The following is an 18,544-nucleotide window of genomic DNA, read 5'->3' on the forward strand; positions in this document are numbered from 1 at the left end:
TTGTAGAACGCCGGAGCCCAGGTGCGATCCTGACTACGGGTGTTGTCCGTACGGAGTTTGTGCACTCTTCCTGTGACCGCGTGGGATTTCACCGGGTGCTCCGGTTTCCTCCCACACTCCAAAGACCTACACATTTGTAGGTTAATTGGCTTCAGTGAGATTGTAAATTGTCCCTAGTGTGTAGAATAGTGTTAGTGTGCAGGCAGATTCGCTGGTCGACGCGGACTCGGTGGGCCGAAGGGCCTGTTTCCGCGCTGTATCTCTAAAGTCTAAAACTACCCATTCACACTTATCCCACCCTAATCTAGTCCAACTTTATTCTCTCCATATTGTCATTAATTTGCTCCAGATTCTACCACTCGAGGGGCATTTTACGGAGCCCAATTAACCTACCAACCCGCACATCTTTAGGATGTGGAGGGGAACCGGACCACCCAAGCAGAGGGGATTAGTTTAACAGCATTGTTTAACAGAAGTGGAAGTGGCGGCGCCTAACGGCTGCGGCTCGCTAGCAGTCTGTTCGTCTTTTTTCCTTTTTTTTTGTTGTGTGTCGGTGTTGGGATGGTTTTTTTTTTTTTTTGGTTGTGTATGTGTGGGGGGTGGTGGTGTGGGTGGGTGGAGGAAACCTTTCTCTTTTAGGTCTCTTCCTCATGGCGCGGGGTGCGGCTCGGCCGCGGGGCCTAACATCGCTGGTGCGGCTCGGCCGCTGGACTTAACAGTGCCCGGGCCGCGGGGCCTAACATCGCTGGTGCGGCTCGGCCGCTGGACTTAACAGTGCCCGGGCCGCGGGGCCTAACATCGCCCGGCGCGGCTTGGCCGCTGGGACTTTTCATCGCTGGTGCGGCTCGGCCGCTGGACTTTACATCGCCCGGTGCGGCTTGGCCGCGGGGCCTTCCATCGCCCGGTGCGGCTCGGCCGCGGGGCCTAACATCGCCCGGCGCGGGGGGCTTTTCATCGCTGGTGCGGCTCGGCCGCTGGACTTAACATCGCCCGGTGCGGCTTGGCCGCGGGGCCTTCCATCGCCCAGTGCGGCTCGGCCGCGGGGCCTTCCATCGCCCGGTGCGGCTCGGCCGCGGGGCCTAACATCGCCCGGTGCGGCTCGGCCGCGGGGCCTAACATCGCCCGGTGCGGCTCGGCCGCGGGACTTAGCTGCGCACGGCTCGGTCGTGGGGCCTTCCACCGCCCGGTTCGGCCGCGAGACGTCTCAGCGCCCGGTGCGACTCGGCCGCGGGGACTTCCATCCCCTTGCTGGGACTGTGCGGGTCGGTCGGGGACGAGCTGTCTGTCCGTGGGCGTGGGGAAGAGAGTGGAAGTTTTGTTGCCTCCATCACAGTGAGGGGGTGTTTGGAGTCACTGTGATGGACGTTTGTGTTGGGGTCATGTGTCTTGTGTTCTTTTTTGTGTGTGACTGCTATGTAGTTTCGTTCGGTACCTTGGTACCGAATGACAAATGAAGCTCTGCTGTTGATCGTGTTCATCACAGGCATTGTGGGCCGAAGGGCCTGTTGCTGTGCTGTACTGTTCTATGTTCTACCTATCATCAACCAGAAGAAAGCCACGCAGTCACAGGGAGAACGTGCAAACTCCACGCGCGCAACACCGGAGGCCTGGATCGAAGCCGGCGCTCCACGGCAGCAGCTCTTCCAGCTGCAGCACGGTGCAGTTACTATGGAACTAGCGCAGCATGCCAACTTGGCCGGCATGGACAAGATGGGTCGAAGGGGCCTGTTTCCATGCTGTACGGCTCCGTAACTCTTTGACCAAAAGCCATCTACTGCTGTACCTTCACACACACCATCTCCACAGATCTAATGTGTCTCGGTAGCACTGAGCATTTCCTGAGCCTTTTTGGTAAAATATTATTGGCATCACGGAACGTACCACCAGATGTTTAGAAGGTTAAGGGTTCCGATCTTGTGTGGGCTGTTTTTCGCACTGAGTAATAGGTGCCAGGGGTCTTAAAATGCTGGTAACCTAATCAACAGCTTTACATATTCATATAAGTTGGGAAGGAACCTTGAGCAGCGTCTGATCCTTTGAAGCTCTGATCAGGTTACACCCTGAGATTTGCCTCGTTACCTTTTAATTTTTCCCTGATGGATATTCTTTTCGTATCCTTCTAGTTTTAACTTATTTTGTCTCTGTGACGCCGATCTGACGGTATTTTACCTTCCACTCTGTCACTGGATGGAAAGTTAGCCAACTGTATGAGTTTCATGGGTCTATTGTTGACACAAGGAACTGCAGATGCAGGTTTACAAAAAGAAAAAGACTCAAAGGTGCTAGAGTAACTCAGTGGGTCAGTCAGCATCTCTGGAGCACATGGCTAGATGACCCTTCTTCAGTCTGTCCAAATGTCTTTTGAATGTTGTTATTGTACCTGCCTCAACTACCACCTCTGGCAGCTCGTTCCATACACCCACCACAATCTCGGTGAAAATGTTGCTCATCAGGTTCCTATTAAATCTTTCCCCTCTCACCGTAAACCTATGTCCTCTCATTCTAGATTCCCATACCTGCGTGAAAGTCTCTGTGCATTCACGCCAGCTGTTCCCCTCATGATTTTATACACCTCCATAAGATCACCCTCTCCAGCACTCCAAGGAATAAAGTGCTCGCCTGCCCAATCCCACTCTGTAGCTCGGACCTTGGAGACCTGACAATATCTTAGTAAATGAGTAGGAAGGAACTGCAGATGCTGGTTTAAACTGAAGATAGACACACAAGCTGGAGTAATTCAGCAGGCCAGGCAGCATCTCTGGAGAGAAGGAATAGGTGACGCTTTGGGTCGAGACCCAAAACATCACCCATTCCTTCTCTCCAGAGATGCTGCCTGCCCCGCTGAGTTACTCCAGTTTTTTTGTGTCTAACATCTTAGTAAATCTTCCCTGAACTCATTCCAGCTTAATGACATATTTGTACCATAACCTCCTGACTCTTGCATTCTGTGCGTGCTAAAGAAGATAAATATCTCAGATGCCTTGCCTTCCCTTCTCCCTCGGACATTTAATCAACAAACAATCTGTTGGCGTAAAGCTCAAAGTGTTGGGACCCTTCTTCAGACTTAGACTCTTGAGCCTGAAGGTGGGACCCGACCTGAAACATCACCAGACCATTCCCTCCACTGATGCTGGCTGACCCGTTGAGTTCCTCCTGCACTTTCTAGTTTGCTCAAGATTCAGGTACTATCATAACATTTAAGAGCCTTTTGGGCAGGTACATGAGACTTGGCTAGGAATGGTTTAGTGGCCCTGCCAAGCCCAGGCAGGTGGGGCTGGTGTAGATGGGACATCTTGGTCGGCATGGGCATGTTGGGCCGAAGGGCCTGTTTTCATGCTGTGCGACTCCATAACTCTGTTCCAGCAACTGCAGTTACATAGAACATAGAACAACACAGCACAGGAACAGGCCCTTCAGCCCTCAATGTTTGTGCCAAACATGATGCCAAGATGAACTGATCTTGTCTGCCTGTACATGATCCATATCCCTCTATTCCCTTCACTTCCATGTGCCTGTCTAAAACTCTCCTAAACGCAAGATCTCTTGGGTCTTCAAGTCCTTTATATTTTTCTCTCCTCACTCCCTCCAGCCCTGTTCCATAAAGCACGGAGACTGGTGTGTGTAAAATGCCTGACGCAGTATTCACTACATCTTTCTTTTTGTTTCTCCTTGTAGGAAGCTTCCAGAACCACAAGTCGATGGAAAAGGTAAGGATTTTTTTCCTGAATATAGAACCAGGTTTTATATTTAGTTTTAGTTTACAGACACAGCGTGGAAACAGGCCCTTCGACCCACCGAGTCCACGCCGACCAGCGATCACCTATTCACACCAGTTCCATCCTTCACACTAGGGTCCACTTGCGTTGACCAATTGAGGTGTGTTCCAGACACAATCCTCTCCACCTGAGCCAACACCAGTATCTGATTAATTGTTGGTCACTTTTGAGTGAGAAAATATCCTTATTTTACCCAAGAGCAGAAACAAAGAGCTGGGGTAACTCAGCGGGTCAGGCAGCATCACTCTGGAGAACAAGGATAGGTGACGGGTCGGGTCGGGACCCTTCAGAAGAAGGGCGTCACGGTGTTGCAGTGGTAGAGTTGTTGTCTTACAGCGCCAGAGACCCGGGTTAGATCCTGACTACGGGTGCTGTCTGTGTGGAGTTTGTGCGTTCTTCCTGTGACCAGGCAGGTTTTTTTCCATGTGTTACGGTTTCCTTCCACACTCCAAAGACGTGCAGTTTTGTAGGTTAATTGGCTTCGGTAAAATTGTGAATTGTCCCTAGTGTGTGGGATGGTGCTAGTGCATGGCGTGGTCGCTGGTCAGCACGGACGTGGTGGGCCGAAGGGCCTGTTGCCACGCTGTGTCTCTAAAGTAAAGAGTATTTTATTGACACATGTCCCAAAATGGAACAATGAAATCCTTTCTTGCAGCAGCATAACAGATATGTAAACATAGTACTCTGTAAAACCCATAATAAGAAAAAAAAGTTTAGTATGTATACATTAAAAATAAATAGATTAATAAGTAGACAATAATAGAAAAAAAAGAATGTCCCCAAGTCAATATAGTACGGAGCTTATTTGGAGGTTGTAACATTTAGTTGCTTGATGGTTGTAGGGAAGAAGCTCTCAATCAGGATGCTACAGTTTTCAGATGAGAAATTCCTCCTCATCCCCTTTCTAAATGTACATCCTTTTATTCTGAGGCTAAAAGGCCTGTCCCAGTTATGTGATTTTTAAGGCGACTGCCGGCAACTGTCAAAGTCGTAGCAGATCGCCGAAACTTTCGAACAGTTTGATTTTTCCGCGATGAGCCGAGATCTGCTACGACTCATTGGGGATTACTCACGATCGTGCCCGTGACACCCCGGCAAACGTGTGGCGACAGCCTAGTTGCTGGCAGTCGCCTAACTGGGACAGGCCCTTTAGGCCTCTGGTCCTATATTCTCCCACCAGTGGAAACAATCTCTTAATTTCAATGAGGCCCCCCCTCATCCTTCTAAACTCCAGCGAGTACAGGCCCCAGAGCCATCAAACGCTCATCCCATGTTAACCCAATCATTCCCGGGATCATTCTCATAAACCTCCTCCAACGCCAGCACATCCTTCCTCAGATATTGAGCCCAGACAATTTCCGGTTTCATCCTCTCTCGAACCTTTCAGCTTTTCTTTTTCATTCCACGGTAATCAGATTTGTGTACAAGATTAGCAGTAAACCACAATCCACATTAAATAAACACAGTCTGTGCGGATTGTTCTTGCTGAGCAACATGACCTCATTTTATAGTTCGTGTTACCAATGGTACTGACTGCAACACCTCGTGACTCCAAAACACTGAGTCATAGCTCAGTCATCCCATTACCTTAATCACCTGCACCTTCAGGCAACAGTGACATTTCTCTGTTAGTTCATGTTAGTTTGCATGATGTTGGCCATTGAAGTCACTTCAAGTAACCCTTGTGTCCCCTCTCTCCCCTTCCCTCCCCCACCCCAGTCGTTGTACTAGTTTCACTGTCGTCCTGCTGAGTTTCGCTGTTTGTTTTACTCATTATCACCTTTCCCACAGCCAGCAATGGATCATTGTGGGCTCCACCTCTCTTTGATCATCATTGCGAGCTTTGATTTGTCCTTTTGCATACCTTTCGTTCATTTGTTTTATGTACCTTTTCATATCTCTGTTTTTCCTCTAACGTGACTCTCAATCTGAAGAAGGGTCTCGACCCGAAACGTCACTATTCCAGAGATGCTGCCTGACCCGCTGAGTTACTCCAGCTTTTTGTGTCTATGTTCGAAGTAATTCTCTTGTTCAGTGAAAGTTGAGCTAAACGCCTTCCTGATCCTTGACACAAGGAATGCCGACACAAGCAACTGCAGATGCTGGTTTACAACAAACCCCCCACAAAGTGCTGCAGGGGCGACACAGTGGCGCAGCAATAGAGTACCAACGCCAGAGGCCTGGCTTCCATCCTGACTACAGTGCTGTGTGTATGGAGCCTGTACTTTTTCCTCGGGACCACGTGGGTTTGTTTCGGGTGCCTCGGTTTCCCCCCACGCTTCAAAGACGTGCGGTTTGTAGGTTAATTGGCGTCTGTAAATTGTACCCAGTGTTTAGGATAGTTCTAGAATACAGGGTGATCGCTGGTTGGCATGGACTTGGTGGGCCGAAGAGCCTGTTTCCACACTGATTCACTAAAGTCCAAAGTAATGTCTACAGTGACTCAGCGGGTCAGGCACCATCTCTGGAGAACATGGAGAGGTGATGCCGCTGGAAGGAGGCTCCTGACCAGAAAAACGCATCACTTCTCCACAAGTGCTGCCTGATCCGCTGAGTTACTCCTGCTGTACAAGTCCTTCAAAATGGAGAGTAGTGGGAGAGTCTAAGGCCAGAGGGCACAACCTCAGAATTAAAGGATATACCTTCAAGAAGGGGATGTGGATGACTTTTTTTAGCCAGATAGTAGTGAATCTGTGGAATTAATTGCATTGGGTATTTTTAAAGTGGAGATTGATATTTCTTGATTAGTAAGGGCATCGAAGGTTATGGGGAGAGGTCAGGAAAATTGTGTTGAGAGGGAAAAATAGATCAACCATGATTGAATGGTGGAGCAGACTTGATGGGCCGAATGACCGAATTCTGCTCCTTGAAACTTATGATTCACCGACCTTCTGCAGGGCACTGTGCCACATATTATTAAAGCACTCCTCCAGCATCCTCATTTGGTGCCTCATTAAGACTTTAGACCTACAGCGCAGGAACAGGCCTTAAGGCCAACCGAGTCCACGCCGACCAGCAATCGCACTGTACACCAGCACTATCCTACACACTGGGGACCATTTTTACAATTTACAGGAGCCAATTAACCTGCAAACCCGCTCGCCTTTAGAATGTGGGAGGAAACCAGAGCTCCTGGAGAAAACCCACGCGGTCATAGAGAGAACGTACAAACTCCACCTCGCATCTGAGGTCAGGATAGAACCTGGGTCTCTGGCGCTGTGAGGCAGCAATACTGCTGCACCCGTTAAAGTTTGCCTATTCTCTCGCCTGTTCTCTCTGTAGCTCCGTGGGAGCTGCTGATGAAGACACCGTGACGTGCTCAACCAACAGCCGCTACTCTGCCCGAGGAGAGAAGCTGAGCCATGCTCGCTATGGAAACTCCGCAAGCTCAACCTATGGCGGGTCAGTAGAGAAGAAGTTGGAGGAGGTTGAGACGGTGAGTGGAAAGATAAAGATCTGGAAATAATTACGGTAAAAAATATCCGGGTGAAATCATTTCTGGAGTTGTAGTGAAAGAGCTAGATTGCATTCCTCCACTTGAAGCTGGCAGGAACTACGGTTGCCAACTGTCCCGTATTAGCCGGGACATCCCATATATTGGGCTAAATTGGTTTGTACCATTTTTGTCTCGTATTAGGCCCAGGGAGCGCTGTAGGCCCGGACACTGTAGGGCCTGGGGGCCGCTGTAGGCCCGGAAAGTGTAGGCCCAGAGGCCCAGGCGTCACCTAGCGGAGGTTGCTTAGCAACCCGCCTCCCGGCCCGGGCGGCTACCATTGGTAGAGCGGGAGCACGTGGCCGCTGGCTGGGTGAGGTCACGTGGGGCGCAGGGCGATGACATCACCTTTTGTCTCATATTTGGGAGTGAGAAAGTTGGTAACCCTAGCAGGAACTCAATGGACTGAATGGCCTCCTGCTCTGTTGGAACAAGAGGCGTACTAGATAAGGAAGTGTGTCAGAACCTTTTTACCAGGGTGGAACTGTCAAAGACTAGTGGGCACAGCTTAAAGGTGAGAGGGACAAAGATTAAAGGAGATACGGGGGCACAGAGGGTGGTGGATGCCTGGATCGTGCTGCCGGAGTTGGTGGTGAAGGCAGATTGGGTGGCACAATGGGGTAACGGTAGAGTCGCTGCTTTACAGCGCCAGGTTCGATCCTGACAACGAGAGCTGTTTGTACGAAGTCGGCAGGAGAATGGGGTTGAGAGGGAAAAATAGATCAGCCAGACAGAGATGCTACATAACCCACTGAGTTACTCCAGTACTTTGTGCCTTTTATACACTTAAGAAGTATAATGACATGCACTTGAATCATCCACGCATGGAAGACTATGGACCAAGTGTTATATGATGGTATGAGCATGGATGGTCAGCAGGAATATGGTGGGTCAAATTTCCTGATTTCCTGCTATTTGACTCTATAACACTGTATCCTTGGACTCAGTTGAGAAATATAAATTAAGATCATAAGACATAGGACATAGGACCAGAATTAGGCCATTCGGCCCATCAAGTCGGCTTCGCCATTCGATCATGGCTGATCTATTTTTCCCTCTCAACCTCATTCTCCTGCTACCCCCAACCTCCCTACTGCTGTTTGGTGGTCTGTACACAACTCCAACAAGCGTTTTCTGCCCTTGTCTATTTCACAGTTCTACCCATACCAATTCTACAGCATCCAAGCTAATGTCTCTCCTTGCTATTGCATTAATCTCCTCTTTAACCAGCAATGCCACCCCTCCTCCTCTTCCTTTCTGTCTATCCTTCCTGAATAACGAATACCCCTGCATGTTTATCTCCCAGCCTTGGTCACCCTGGAGCCATGTCTCCGTAATTCCAACTATATCATATTCCTTCACTACTAGCTGCACATTCAATTCATCCACCTTATTTCGAATGATCCTCGCATTAAGGCACAAAGCTTTCAGGTTAGTTTTTCATATCTCCCTTCTACCTTTTAGTTCTGTCCTCCTTTTGTGGCCCTCTGTCTCCTTGCATTGGGTCCCATCCCCCCGCTTTCCACAGATTCACCACCCTCTGGCTAAATAAATTCCGTTTATCTCCATTCTAAAGGTACATCCTTTTGATCTGAGGCTGTGCCCTCTGGTCCTAGACACTCCCACTACTGGAAACATCCTTTCCACACCCACTCTATCTAGGCCTTTCACTGTTCGGTAGGCTTCAATGAGATTGCCCCTCATCTTTCTAAACTCTGGCGAGTACAGGCCCCAGTGCCATAATCATAATTAACCCAATCATTCCTGGGATCATTCTCGTAAACCTCTTCTGGACCCTCTCCAACGCCAGCACATCCTTCCTCAGATACGGGGCCCAGAACTGCTCACAATATTGTAAATGTGGAGTTGGCAGCATCTTATCAAGTCTCTGTTTTATTGCACGGCTCAATATTTTAACTGCGCGGAATCACGATTGACGGGAAGTTTCTCTCCCTCATCAGGAACTCGCTAAGGAGAGACAGGAGAATCAGAAGCTGATGAAACTGTTACAGGATCGGGAAGAACTCATCGGGAAGCTGAAGGAGGAAATCGACCTTCTTAACAGAGTAAGCTCTGCTGGAGAGAAGCCGTTCATGTGTGAGAGATGGAAAGCAGCAAATCAAAGCAGAGGATGCTGGGAACACTCAGCAGAGGGTGACGCAGCGGTAGAGTTGCTGCCCCACAGCACCAGAGACCCGGGTTTGATCCTGACTGGCGATGCAGTCTGTACGGAGTTTGTACGTTCTCCCCGTGACCGCGTGGGTTTTCTCCGGGTGCTCCAGTTTCCTCCCACACTCCAAAGACGTGTGGGTTAATTGGCTTCGGTGAAATTTGTAAATTGCCTCTAGTGTGTAGGATAGTGTTAGCGTCCAGGGTGATTGAATAACATGTGTGGCGAATAACATGCCAACACAATCTCTTATTGTCAGTCGGTGGTTACTCTCCAAATGCCTAAGATAGTAGAGGCACTGAGTGGAAGTTTTGTTGCCTTCCATCACAGTGAGGGGGTGTTTGGAGTCATTGTGATGGATGTTGGTGTTGGGGTCGTGTGTCCTGTGTTCTTTTCTTGTTTGCTGTGTCTTGTGACTGCTGAAATTTCGTTCGGTATTTATACCGAATGACAATAAAGTTCTGTTATACTGTTATCTATTTGGAAGTTTCCAGAAAGGAATGCTCGTTTCCCTATGCGACTTTTATTCTGTAACCATGGATTGTTTCTGCAGTCTGGAAGTATGAACCGTAATCCTAATGAAAGTAATCCACGTCCCATCATTTACCCACCCCATGAACATTTAATCCGTCTTCGTCACATCGGCAGTAATGCAATTATTTGCTGTGCTGGGTCCATTTAATTGGCCACATGATTGGAAATTAGATCCCTCATCTCGCCTCGTTCACTTATCACAGGCGATTCTATGAGGAGGGTTATTGGGTGGAAAACAAAAATTCTACCTTCACTTTATTTACTGGGACAGGAGGAACTGCAATGCTGGTTTACAAAATGAAGAACACAGTCGCAGTTTGACCTGCTCAGTTATTCCAGCACTTTGTAGTTTTTTTCTGTAAACCGGTAACTGCAGTTCCTTGAGCCTCCATCTTACTCCTTCAGAATCTCTTTAAGGCATCACAGGTACACAGGGTGGTCGAGAAGTCTTTTGCCACATTGGCCTTAATCAGTCAGAGTCTTGAGTATAGAAGTTCGGGCGTCTTGTTACAGATGTACAAGACAGTTGGTGAGGCCACATTTAGAGCATTGCGTTCAGTTTTGGTCGTGTGACAAAAACTGAACGCAATAATTATGAATTATATATTCATAATTCATAAGTCATTGGAGCAGAATTTGTTGTTGATTAGTACGGGTGTCAGGGGTTTTGGTGACAAGGCAGGGCAATGGGATTGAGAGGGAAAGATAGATCAGCCGAGATTGAATGGCGGAGTAGAATGGCAGTGAATGGGCTGAATTCTGTTCCTATAACTTATGAACTTATCAGGCCATTTGACCCATCAAGTCTACTCTGCCATTCAATCGTGAAACTATCAATCTCCGCTTTAACAATACACTTCCTAAGCCATCTGTGGCAATAAATTCCACAGATTCACCACCCCCTTGTAAAAAAAAAAATCCTCCTCGTCTCCAGACTAAACATACACTAAACACCTTGAGGTAACCCACGCTGTCACAGTGTAAACTCCACTCACAGGTCAGGACCTGAGGTCAGGGTTGGACCCGTGTCTCTGGCGCTGTAAGGCAGTGGCTCTTCCACCTGTTCAGATTGTTTATAATATTTTCTAAGTCATAGTCATACAGTGTGGAAAGAGGTTTTTCAGCCCAACTTGCCCGCCAACATGTCCCATCTACACTCGTCCCACCTCCCTGCGTTGGCCCATATCTCTCTAAACCTATCCTATCCATGCACCTGCCTAAATGTTTCTTAAATGTTGTGATAGTACCTGCCTCAACTACCTCCTCCGGCAGCTCGTTCCATACACCCACCATTTTGTGTAAAAAAAATGTTACACCCCCTGTTCTGATTAAATCTTTTCCCCCCTCACCTTAAACCTATGTCCTCTGGTTCTCAATTCCTCTACTCTGGGCAAGAGACTCTGTGCGTCTTCCCATGCGTCTATTCCTCATGATTTTGTAAAGTTTTGGCCTTGGCTCTCTGTGAGAGCAACGTGATTGTGGCTGAAAATATTAAATTAACGCTTGCATTAACCATGTGTTCAGAATGACCGGCAGTAGGTCAAAATGCTCAGTTTTCCCGAGGAAACTATTCCAGATTTTGTTTGTTCAACAGCCAAGTTGAGCTCTGGAATGTTGAGGGAAGCTTAAAGACCAGGCCTTTTTGATCTTTTAATCACCCTACACTTCCTCCCTGTAATGGCTTAGTCCTTCTACAGCCCAGGGGGGCAATAAATAGCACTGTGGAATGAAAAAGGGTTTGGACTGACAGCTTATTTTAAGAGACTTCGAGGCCTTTCGGTTCTTTACCTGGTTCTAGCCCTTTAGTGGAGTTCACTGGTTAGAGTCACGGAGTTGCAAAATGAGGAAATTCATTCAACCCTTCATTCCCCTGCTAGCCACAGAAAGCTGGAGTAACTCAGCGGGACAGGCAGCATCTCTGGAGAGAAGGAATGGGTGATGTTTCGTGTTGATTCCTTCTATCCAGAGATGCTGCCTGTCCCGCTGAGTTACTCCAGCTTTTTGTGTCTATCTTTGGTTTAAACCACATCTGCAGTTCCTTCCTACACATTTCCCCTGCTTGCTCCTGGCAGAGTTTCAAAAAACGTTTTAGACATACAGAGTGGAAGCAGGCCCTTCAGCCCACTGAGTCTGCACCGAGCAGCGATCACCTCCTACACACTAGGAATAATACACCAAAGCCAATTAACCTAAAAACCTGCACGTCTTTGGGATGAGGGTGGAAGCTGGAGCACCCGGAGAAAACCGCGCGGTGACCGGGAGACCGTAAAACTCCGTAAAGAAGGTACCCATAGCCAGGATCGAACCGAGGTCTCTGGTGTTGCGAGGCAGCAACTCTGCCTCTGCGCCACTGTGCCACCTGAGTGTTCTCACCTGTCTTGTTACCGTGCCTGTTCCCTGTAACCTTCTGCTTTATTTTCTCCCTAGTGCCTCTTCCGTTCTCTCCCAGTGACTTTGGGTCTCAGTGGTCTCTCTCTCCCACCAGGCCATGAGCTTAGAAAGTTTCACAAGAGGAGCCTGACTAATGTGTCTCAAATTAACCGTAATCCAAGCACAGTAAAAACATTAGGTTGTTGTCAGATTGCGTGCAGTTCTGGTCGTCCCATTGCAGAAGTGATGTGGAGGCATTGGAGAGTGTTCAGAGGGGCTTTACCAGAATGATACCTGAACTAGAGGGTACTACCTCTAGTCTGGACTAGAGAGGTTAGACAAACTTGGGTTAATTTCTCTGGAGCTTCTGGGTTGAGGGGAGATCTGATTGAAGTATGTAAAATTATGAGAGGCATAGATAGGGTAGAGAGTCAGAATCTTTTTGCCTCAGTGCAAGTGTCAAATGATAGAGGGCATAGCTTTGAGGTGAGAAGGGTAAAGTTTAAAGGAAATGTACAGGGCAAGTTATTATACACAGAGATTGGTACGGGCCAGGAACGTCCTACCAGGGTTGGTGGTGGAGGCAGATATAATAGTGAGACTTTTAGATAGGCACATGGATATGTGGAGAATGGAGAGAGATGGATCGCGTGCAGGCAGAAGAGATTAGTTTATCTTGGCATCATGTTCGAGGCGGGCAGTGTGGACTCCTATGCAATAGTTCTATATTCATTTGAAGAGGAACTCCAGTAGAGATTGCAGGATTAAGTGTAGCCAAGGAGAGGTTGCAGGAGGAGCCAAACTGGGAGCATTTTATCATCTACTAGACCAAGTGGACCCGTTGGGCCCAAACCTCTCCTGCATTGGTGCAGCACCCTGTCCTCCCCCACTCCCCTCTCTCTTCAACCACCCCCTCCCCTCTCCCTTCCCCACTCCCTCCTCCCCTCGCCCTCCCCTCCTTTTAAACTTTAAAATGTGAATAACTTAAAAAATATAAGACCGGTTTCAATAAAACTACTTGCATTATCACTAAAGTGACAATGGTGAGTAAGGTGGGCCTAAAATTGTCCCGCTATCGTGCACCGTTTTGGATGAAGTTCAGTCACAAACAAGATAACAAACGAGAGTTTTAGTATATAGATGGATAACCCTGGCAGTTGCTGTCTGTGGATTGTGTGGTCCATTGACAAGTCTACGTATCTCCCTCTGAAACACCAACTCATACTGACTTTGTTTCTCACTCAAGGACTTGGACGAAATTGAAGATGAAAATGACCAGTTGAAGCAAGAGAACAAGACACTGTTGAAAGTTGTTGGCCAGTTAACCAGGTAGAAGACCCCCTCCCCTCCGGCACGTCGTTCTGTGATGGTTTGACTGGTAACGTGGCATTCGCCTGGACTTTGCTTTGCAAAAGAAACCCAAGGGCCGGACCAAGAATAAGAAATTCACAGAACCCTCACCCGAGAATATTACACGCCTTTTCCGAAGAGCTGTCTCACGTGCAAAGTTTTGCACTACCCTAGGCCTTTGATCGCAGCTGCTGAGTTTGTTGGTATGTTTCCCCCATTGTGTCTACACCATCTTCTGCTCCAGAGTCCGTTTACAAGCAGATTGCGGCTTTAAATTATGGCTGTGGTCTTGTAATCCGTGAAAGGCAAGCCCAGTTCTCCTGCCCGTGGTTCCGGCTGTATTCAAACCCCACATGAGAAGTGCGGCAAGAGACGAGGTTTGGAAACACTGATGCCGAGGCGTGAGATACATCACTGTTGCAAACAAGCCCTTGCTCCGCGGACAAAAACTCATACCCTACAACATTTACATGCACAATATCATCTTAGTTCAGATATTCAAAGCTTGCTCAATAACTTTGCCGGGCAGTGATTTCACCCACAGGAGATTTGGGCTCAATCTCATGGTAAACCGGTGAGGAGATTCTCTTCAGAAGCAGGAGGTGTCCGCTCAAGCTCCCACCATTCACATGATCACGGCTGATCCATCTCCAGACCCCATCTCTATTGTGTCAGTCCCCCCCCGAGGCCCTCGATCTCGTGGTCTTCCTAAATATATCTACCTCCACTTCAAATACCCCGAATAATTAAGTCTCCACAACCTTCCCAGGTGGAGCGTTCCAGAGATAATTCTTTAGACTTTAGAGATACTGCAGGAAAACAGCCCCTTTGGCCCACTGGGTCCGTGCTGACCAGTGATAGGCATACACTCGCACTATCCTAGACACTTGGGACAATTTACAATTTTACTGAAGCCGATCAACCCACAAACCCGAACGTCTTTGGAACGTGGGAGAAAACCGGAGCACCAGAGAAAGCCCACGCAGTCGCAGGGAGAACATGCAAACTCCACACAGACAGCACCCGTAGCCAGGATCGAACCCGGGTGTTTGGCGCTGTAAAGCAACAACTCTACCGCTGTGCCACCATTTATTTAAGCTCCATGAGTACAAGGCCAACGTATTCAGTCTTTCCTCATGACAACCTCTTCATCCTAGGATTTATTGAGCTGTATTTAAGGCATCATCTTACCATGTAACTATTGTTTTCATGCCTGCTAGACAAGGTAGTTGAGGCAGGTACTACAACAACATTTAAAAGACACTTGGACAGGTGCCTGGATAGGAAAGGTTTAGAGGGATATAGGCCAAACGCAGGCCGGTGGGACTAGTGTAGATGGGACATCATCCGTTTGGGCAAGTTGGGCCGAAGGGCCTGTTTCAATGCTGTATGACTTAATGATTCTCTAGTGCATTACAGGTCCCATCCTTGGCCGGCCCCTCATACTTCATTAGTCAAGTATGTTTTACAACATGCGAGGAATTTGATTTGCCATGCAGTCATACTAGAGGCATACTCTGTGCCTGTAGTGCCACCATGTTGTGTGTTAACGGCTGAAGGGCATGAGGTCAGACTGAAATCATTTGCTAACACATCGTAGAGTTGCATTATTATTTTTCAGGCGGCATCTCTCTCGAGGGACTAGTGTAGATGGGGCACCTTGGTCAGCATGGGCAAGTTGGGCCGAAGGGCCTGTTTCTGTTCTCTGACTGTGAAATCCCTTATTACTTGAGACCCAAATATCCCCTCTCGGTGTGGTCTCGCCAACACCAAGACTTCTCCACCGTTCCCAGAATCAACGTTCCATGCGAGTCTGTTCCCGAGTTGCCGGTTTCCCACACGTTTTCAGAGTACAGGATAGTCTTTGTGCTAGAAAGGTACAGGGAGCTGAATAACTCAGGTAGCACCTGCCCAGAGATGTTGCCTGAACCGCAGAGTTACTCAAGAGTCACCAGTCAGTCGTTTTATTGTTATATTTCCAAACAGAACCTTGAAATTCTTACTTGCAGCAGCACAACAGAATATTGTACTCTGTAAACAACATAATAAAAATAAGTTTGCACATAATTACAGAAATACGCACACGTCAAACAAAGAAAAATAGTGCAAAAAGACAAAACGAAATGCCCCCAAGCCCATGGAGTTCGGAGGTTGTTTGGAGGTTGTAGTGTTTAATACCCTGATGGCTGTAGGGAAGGAGCTCCAGCACTTTGTGCCTTTTTTTGTAAACCGGCATCTGCAGTTCCTTGTGTGGGAATGTTTATGCTGTTGGCCTGTCACGCGCTATACGACTGGTTGCAACCACAGTGTGATCACGGTCTGTGCACTAAACCACGATGACTGGGTGTGGGAAACACGGAATCAAAAACAGCTCTCAACCGTTTAGTTTCGTTTGGAGCTACAGCATGGAAACTGGCCCTTTGGCCCACCGAGTCCTTGCTGACCAATGATCATCCATTCACACTAGTTCTATGTTATCCCACATTCTCATCCATTTCCTACACACTGGGGGCTATATAGTTTAGAGATACAGGATGGAAACAGGCCCTTCGGCCCACCGAGTGCATGTCGATCATTGATCACCTGTTCACTCTAGTTATCCTGCTACACGCTAGGGGCAATTTAGAGACCGATCAACCTACAAACCCGCACGTCTTTGGAATGTGGGAGGAAACCCAGGTGGTCGCGGGGTGAATGTGCAAACTCCACACACAGACAGCACCCAATGTTTGGATGGAGCTCGGTCACGGTGAGGCAGTGGCTCTACCTGCCACGGTGCTGCCCCACTTTGGATTTATGCTTCCCAGTTTTTCTTTGCTCATCGTTATGCCACTAAATTAAACGTACCGACATACTGTGATGTAAGTGAAGACACAGTCAATGAACCCCTAAGGCACCTGGCTCCTAATCATTTTCATTCCTCCCATTTCCTTTTCCGTTCGATGGACGAGGTGATCATTTTTATTTTGACGGAATCATTTCCCAAATAGATTTGGAGTGTATTTATTCTCTGTCGTGTGTGCTAAACTTGTGTGAGATGTTCCAGTCACCTCATTGAGGTCAGCTTCTAAACTTCGTTGCGATAGAAATTTAAAGAACAGACTTTTCAACGTGGATCCAGCATTCAAATGTACTGAGCGATAAACAAAGTGCTGGAGGAACTTGGAGAAGGGTCCCGACCCGAAACGTCACCTACCCATGTTCTCCAGAGATGCTGCCTGGCACGCTGAGTTACTCCAACTCTTTGTGGCCTCTGCAGGAGGAACTCAACAGGTCAGGAAGCATATGTGGAGGGAATGAACAGCCGACGTTTCATGTCATAGTCATACAGCATGGAAACAGGACCTTCAGCCCAACTCGTCCATGCCGACCAAGATGCACCATCTACGCTAGACTCATTTGCCCACATTTAGCCCATATATTCATCTGAACCTTTCCCATCAATGTACCTGTCCAAATGTCTCTCAAATATTGTTGTGCCTGCCTCAACTACTTCTTCTGGTAGCTTGTTCCATATACGCACTTTTTCAGCCGACTCAAAATGTCATCAGACTATTTCCCGTCATTTAGCCTGACCTGCTGAGTTCCTCAAATACTTTATTTTTTGCTCAAGATTACAGCATCTGCAGTCTCTTGTGTTGGTGTTTTGTGTGTACTGAGTGAGATACAGTGAACGACTTTGGCTGTTTGCTCTCCAGGAAAATTGTGCTGGACATGCGTACAATCAAGCCACTCACAAGTACAGCAGGCAGTGCAAAGAGGCTTACACAGTTTTTGGCAGCGTTATTGTGTTACGGTTATAGAGAAAAAGTGCAAAGCCTCCAATGAGGTAGGTTGGAGGGTCGGGACTATCCTCTGGAGGACTGGTTCAGTAGAAAATGTGCAAAGCCTGCAATGAGGTAGGTCGGAAGATCTGGGCAATCCCCCTGGAGGACTGGTTCAGTGGAAAAAGTGCAAAGCCTGCAATGAGGTAGGTTGGAAGATCTGGACTATCCCCTGGAGGACTGCTTCAGTAGAAAAAGTGCAAAGCCTGCAATGAGTTAGGTTGGAAGATCAGGACTATCCCTTGCAGGACTGGTTCAGTCATCTGATGACAGCGTGGAAGAAGCTGTTTCTGAATCCATGTCTGCGGATGTAATGACGTTACGTGCCAGAGCACACAAAGAAAGGACAACATTCTGTCTTCATCTTCATTTTGATTACTCGTACCCGCAAATCACGTGTGACATTTGCTTGCTTGCAGCACATCCAGATTACAGCAGTAAATATTTTTAAAAAAAGGGCAAGGGACTTTCTTTTCAAATGAATCTACTTTTTAAAAAAAGAAAAGCCTGGAGCTTTGAACTTTACAGAAGCAAATGTAGTCGAGGATTGCAGGGGAATGCAGTCGGATGGTTGCTGAGGTTAATTCTAATGAATTCTGACATGCATTTGATTTCCTTTTAGGTTAGATTAGCGCATCAGAAAGGATGGTACAATATAAACCGTTTGTGCTGCTGCCGATAGATTTATGCAAAATAAACTCTGACGCACGTCACAAACACCGGTGTTTGCTTTTACTTATTAACATTATTTGATAAACTCAAACTGCTAGTACGTTCTTGAATCCTGCATAATCTTGTTCAGGTTTAATCGGAACCTGAGGGGTAACTTTTTTATACAAAGGGTGGTGGGTGTATGGAACGAGCTGCCGGAGGAGGTAGTTGAGGCAGGGACTATCACAATGCTTAAGAATAATGTCGGCAGGTACATGGATAGGATAGGTTTAGAGGGATTATGGGCCAAATGCAGGCAGATGGTCGTCGCTGGCAAGTTGGGCCGAAGGGCCTGTTTTCACGCTGTGATTCTATG

General features: G+C 47.8%; 1 protein-coding gene across 3 annotated transcripts in view; it reads left to right on the forward strand.

Moving 5' to 3' along the window:
- The window catches only part of pawr (PRKC, apoptosis, WT1, regulator), an 81,439-nt gene extending 63,203 nt beyond the window's left edge, over positions 1-18,236 (forward strand). For 2 of the 3 annotated variants that reach the window (XM_078417147.1, XM_078417146.1), the window contains exons 4-7: positions 3,676-3,707; positions 7,059-7,212; positions 9,231-9,335; positions 13,590-18,236. In XM_078417147.1, the coding sequence (XP_078273273.1) occupies positions 3,676-3,707; positions 7,059-7,212; positions 9,231-9,335; positions 13,590-13,676 (378 nt within the window). In that variant the 3' untranslated portion in view covers positions 13,677-18,236. The remainder of the gene's footprint in view (positions 1-3,675; positions 3,708-7,058; positions 7,213-9,230; positions 9,336-13,589) is intronic. The other variant, XR_013548648.1, reaches the window with a different exon arrangement.
- The last annotated feature ends 308 nt before the right edge of the window (positions 18,237-18,544 follow it).

This window comes from Rhinoraja longicauda, chromosome 20 (assembly GCF_053455715.1).
Source record: "Rhinoraja longicauda isolate Sanriku21f chromosome 20, sRhiLon1.1, whole genome shotgun sequence".
In the NCBI taxonomy this organism is placed as follows: domain Eukaryota; kingdom Metazoa; phylum Chordata; class Chondrichthyes; order Rajiformes; family Arhynchobatidae; genus Rhinoraja; species Rhinoraja longicauda.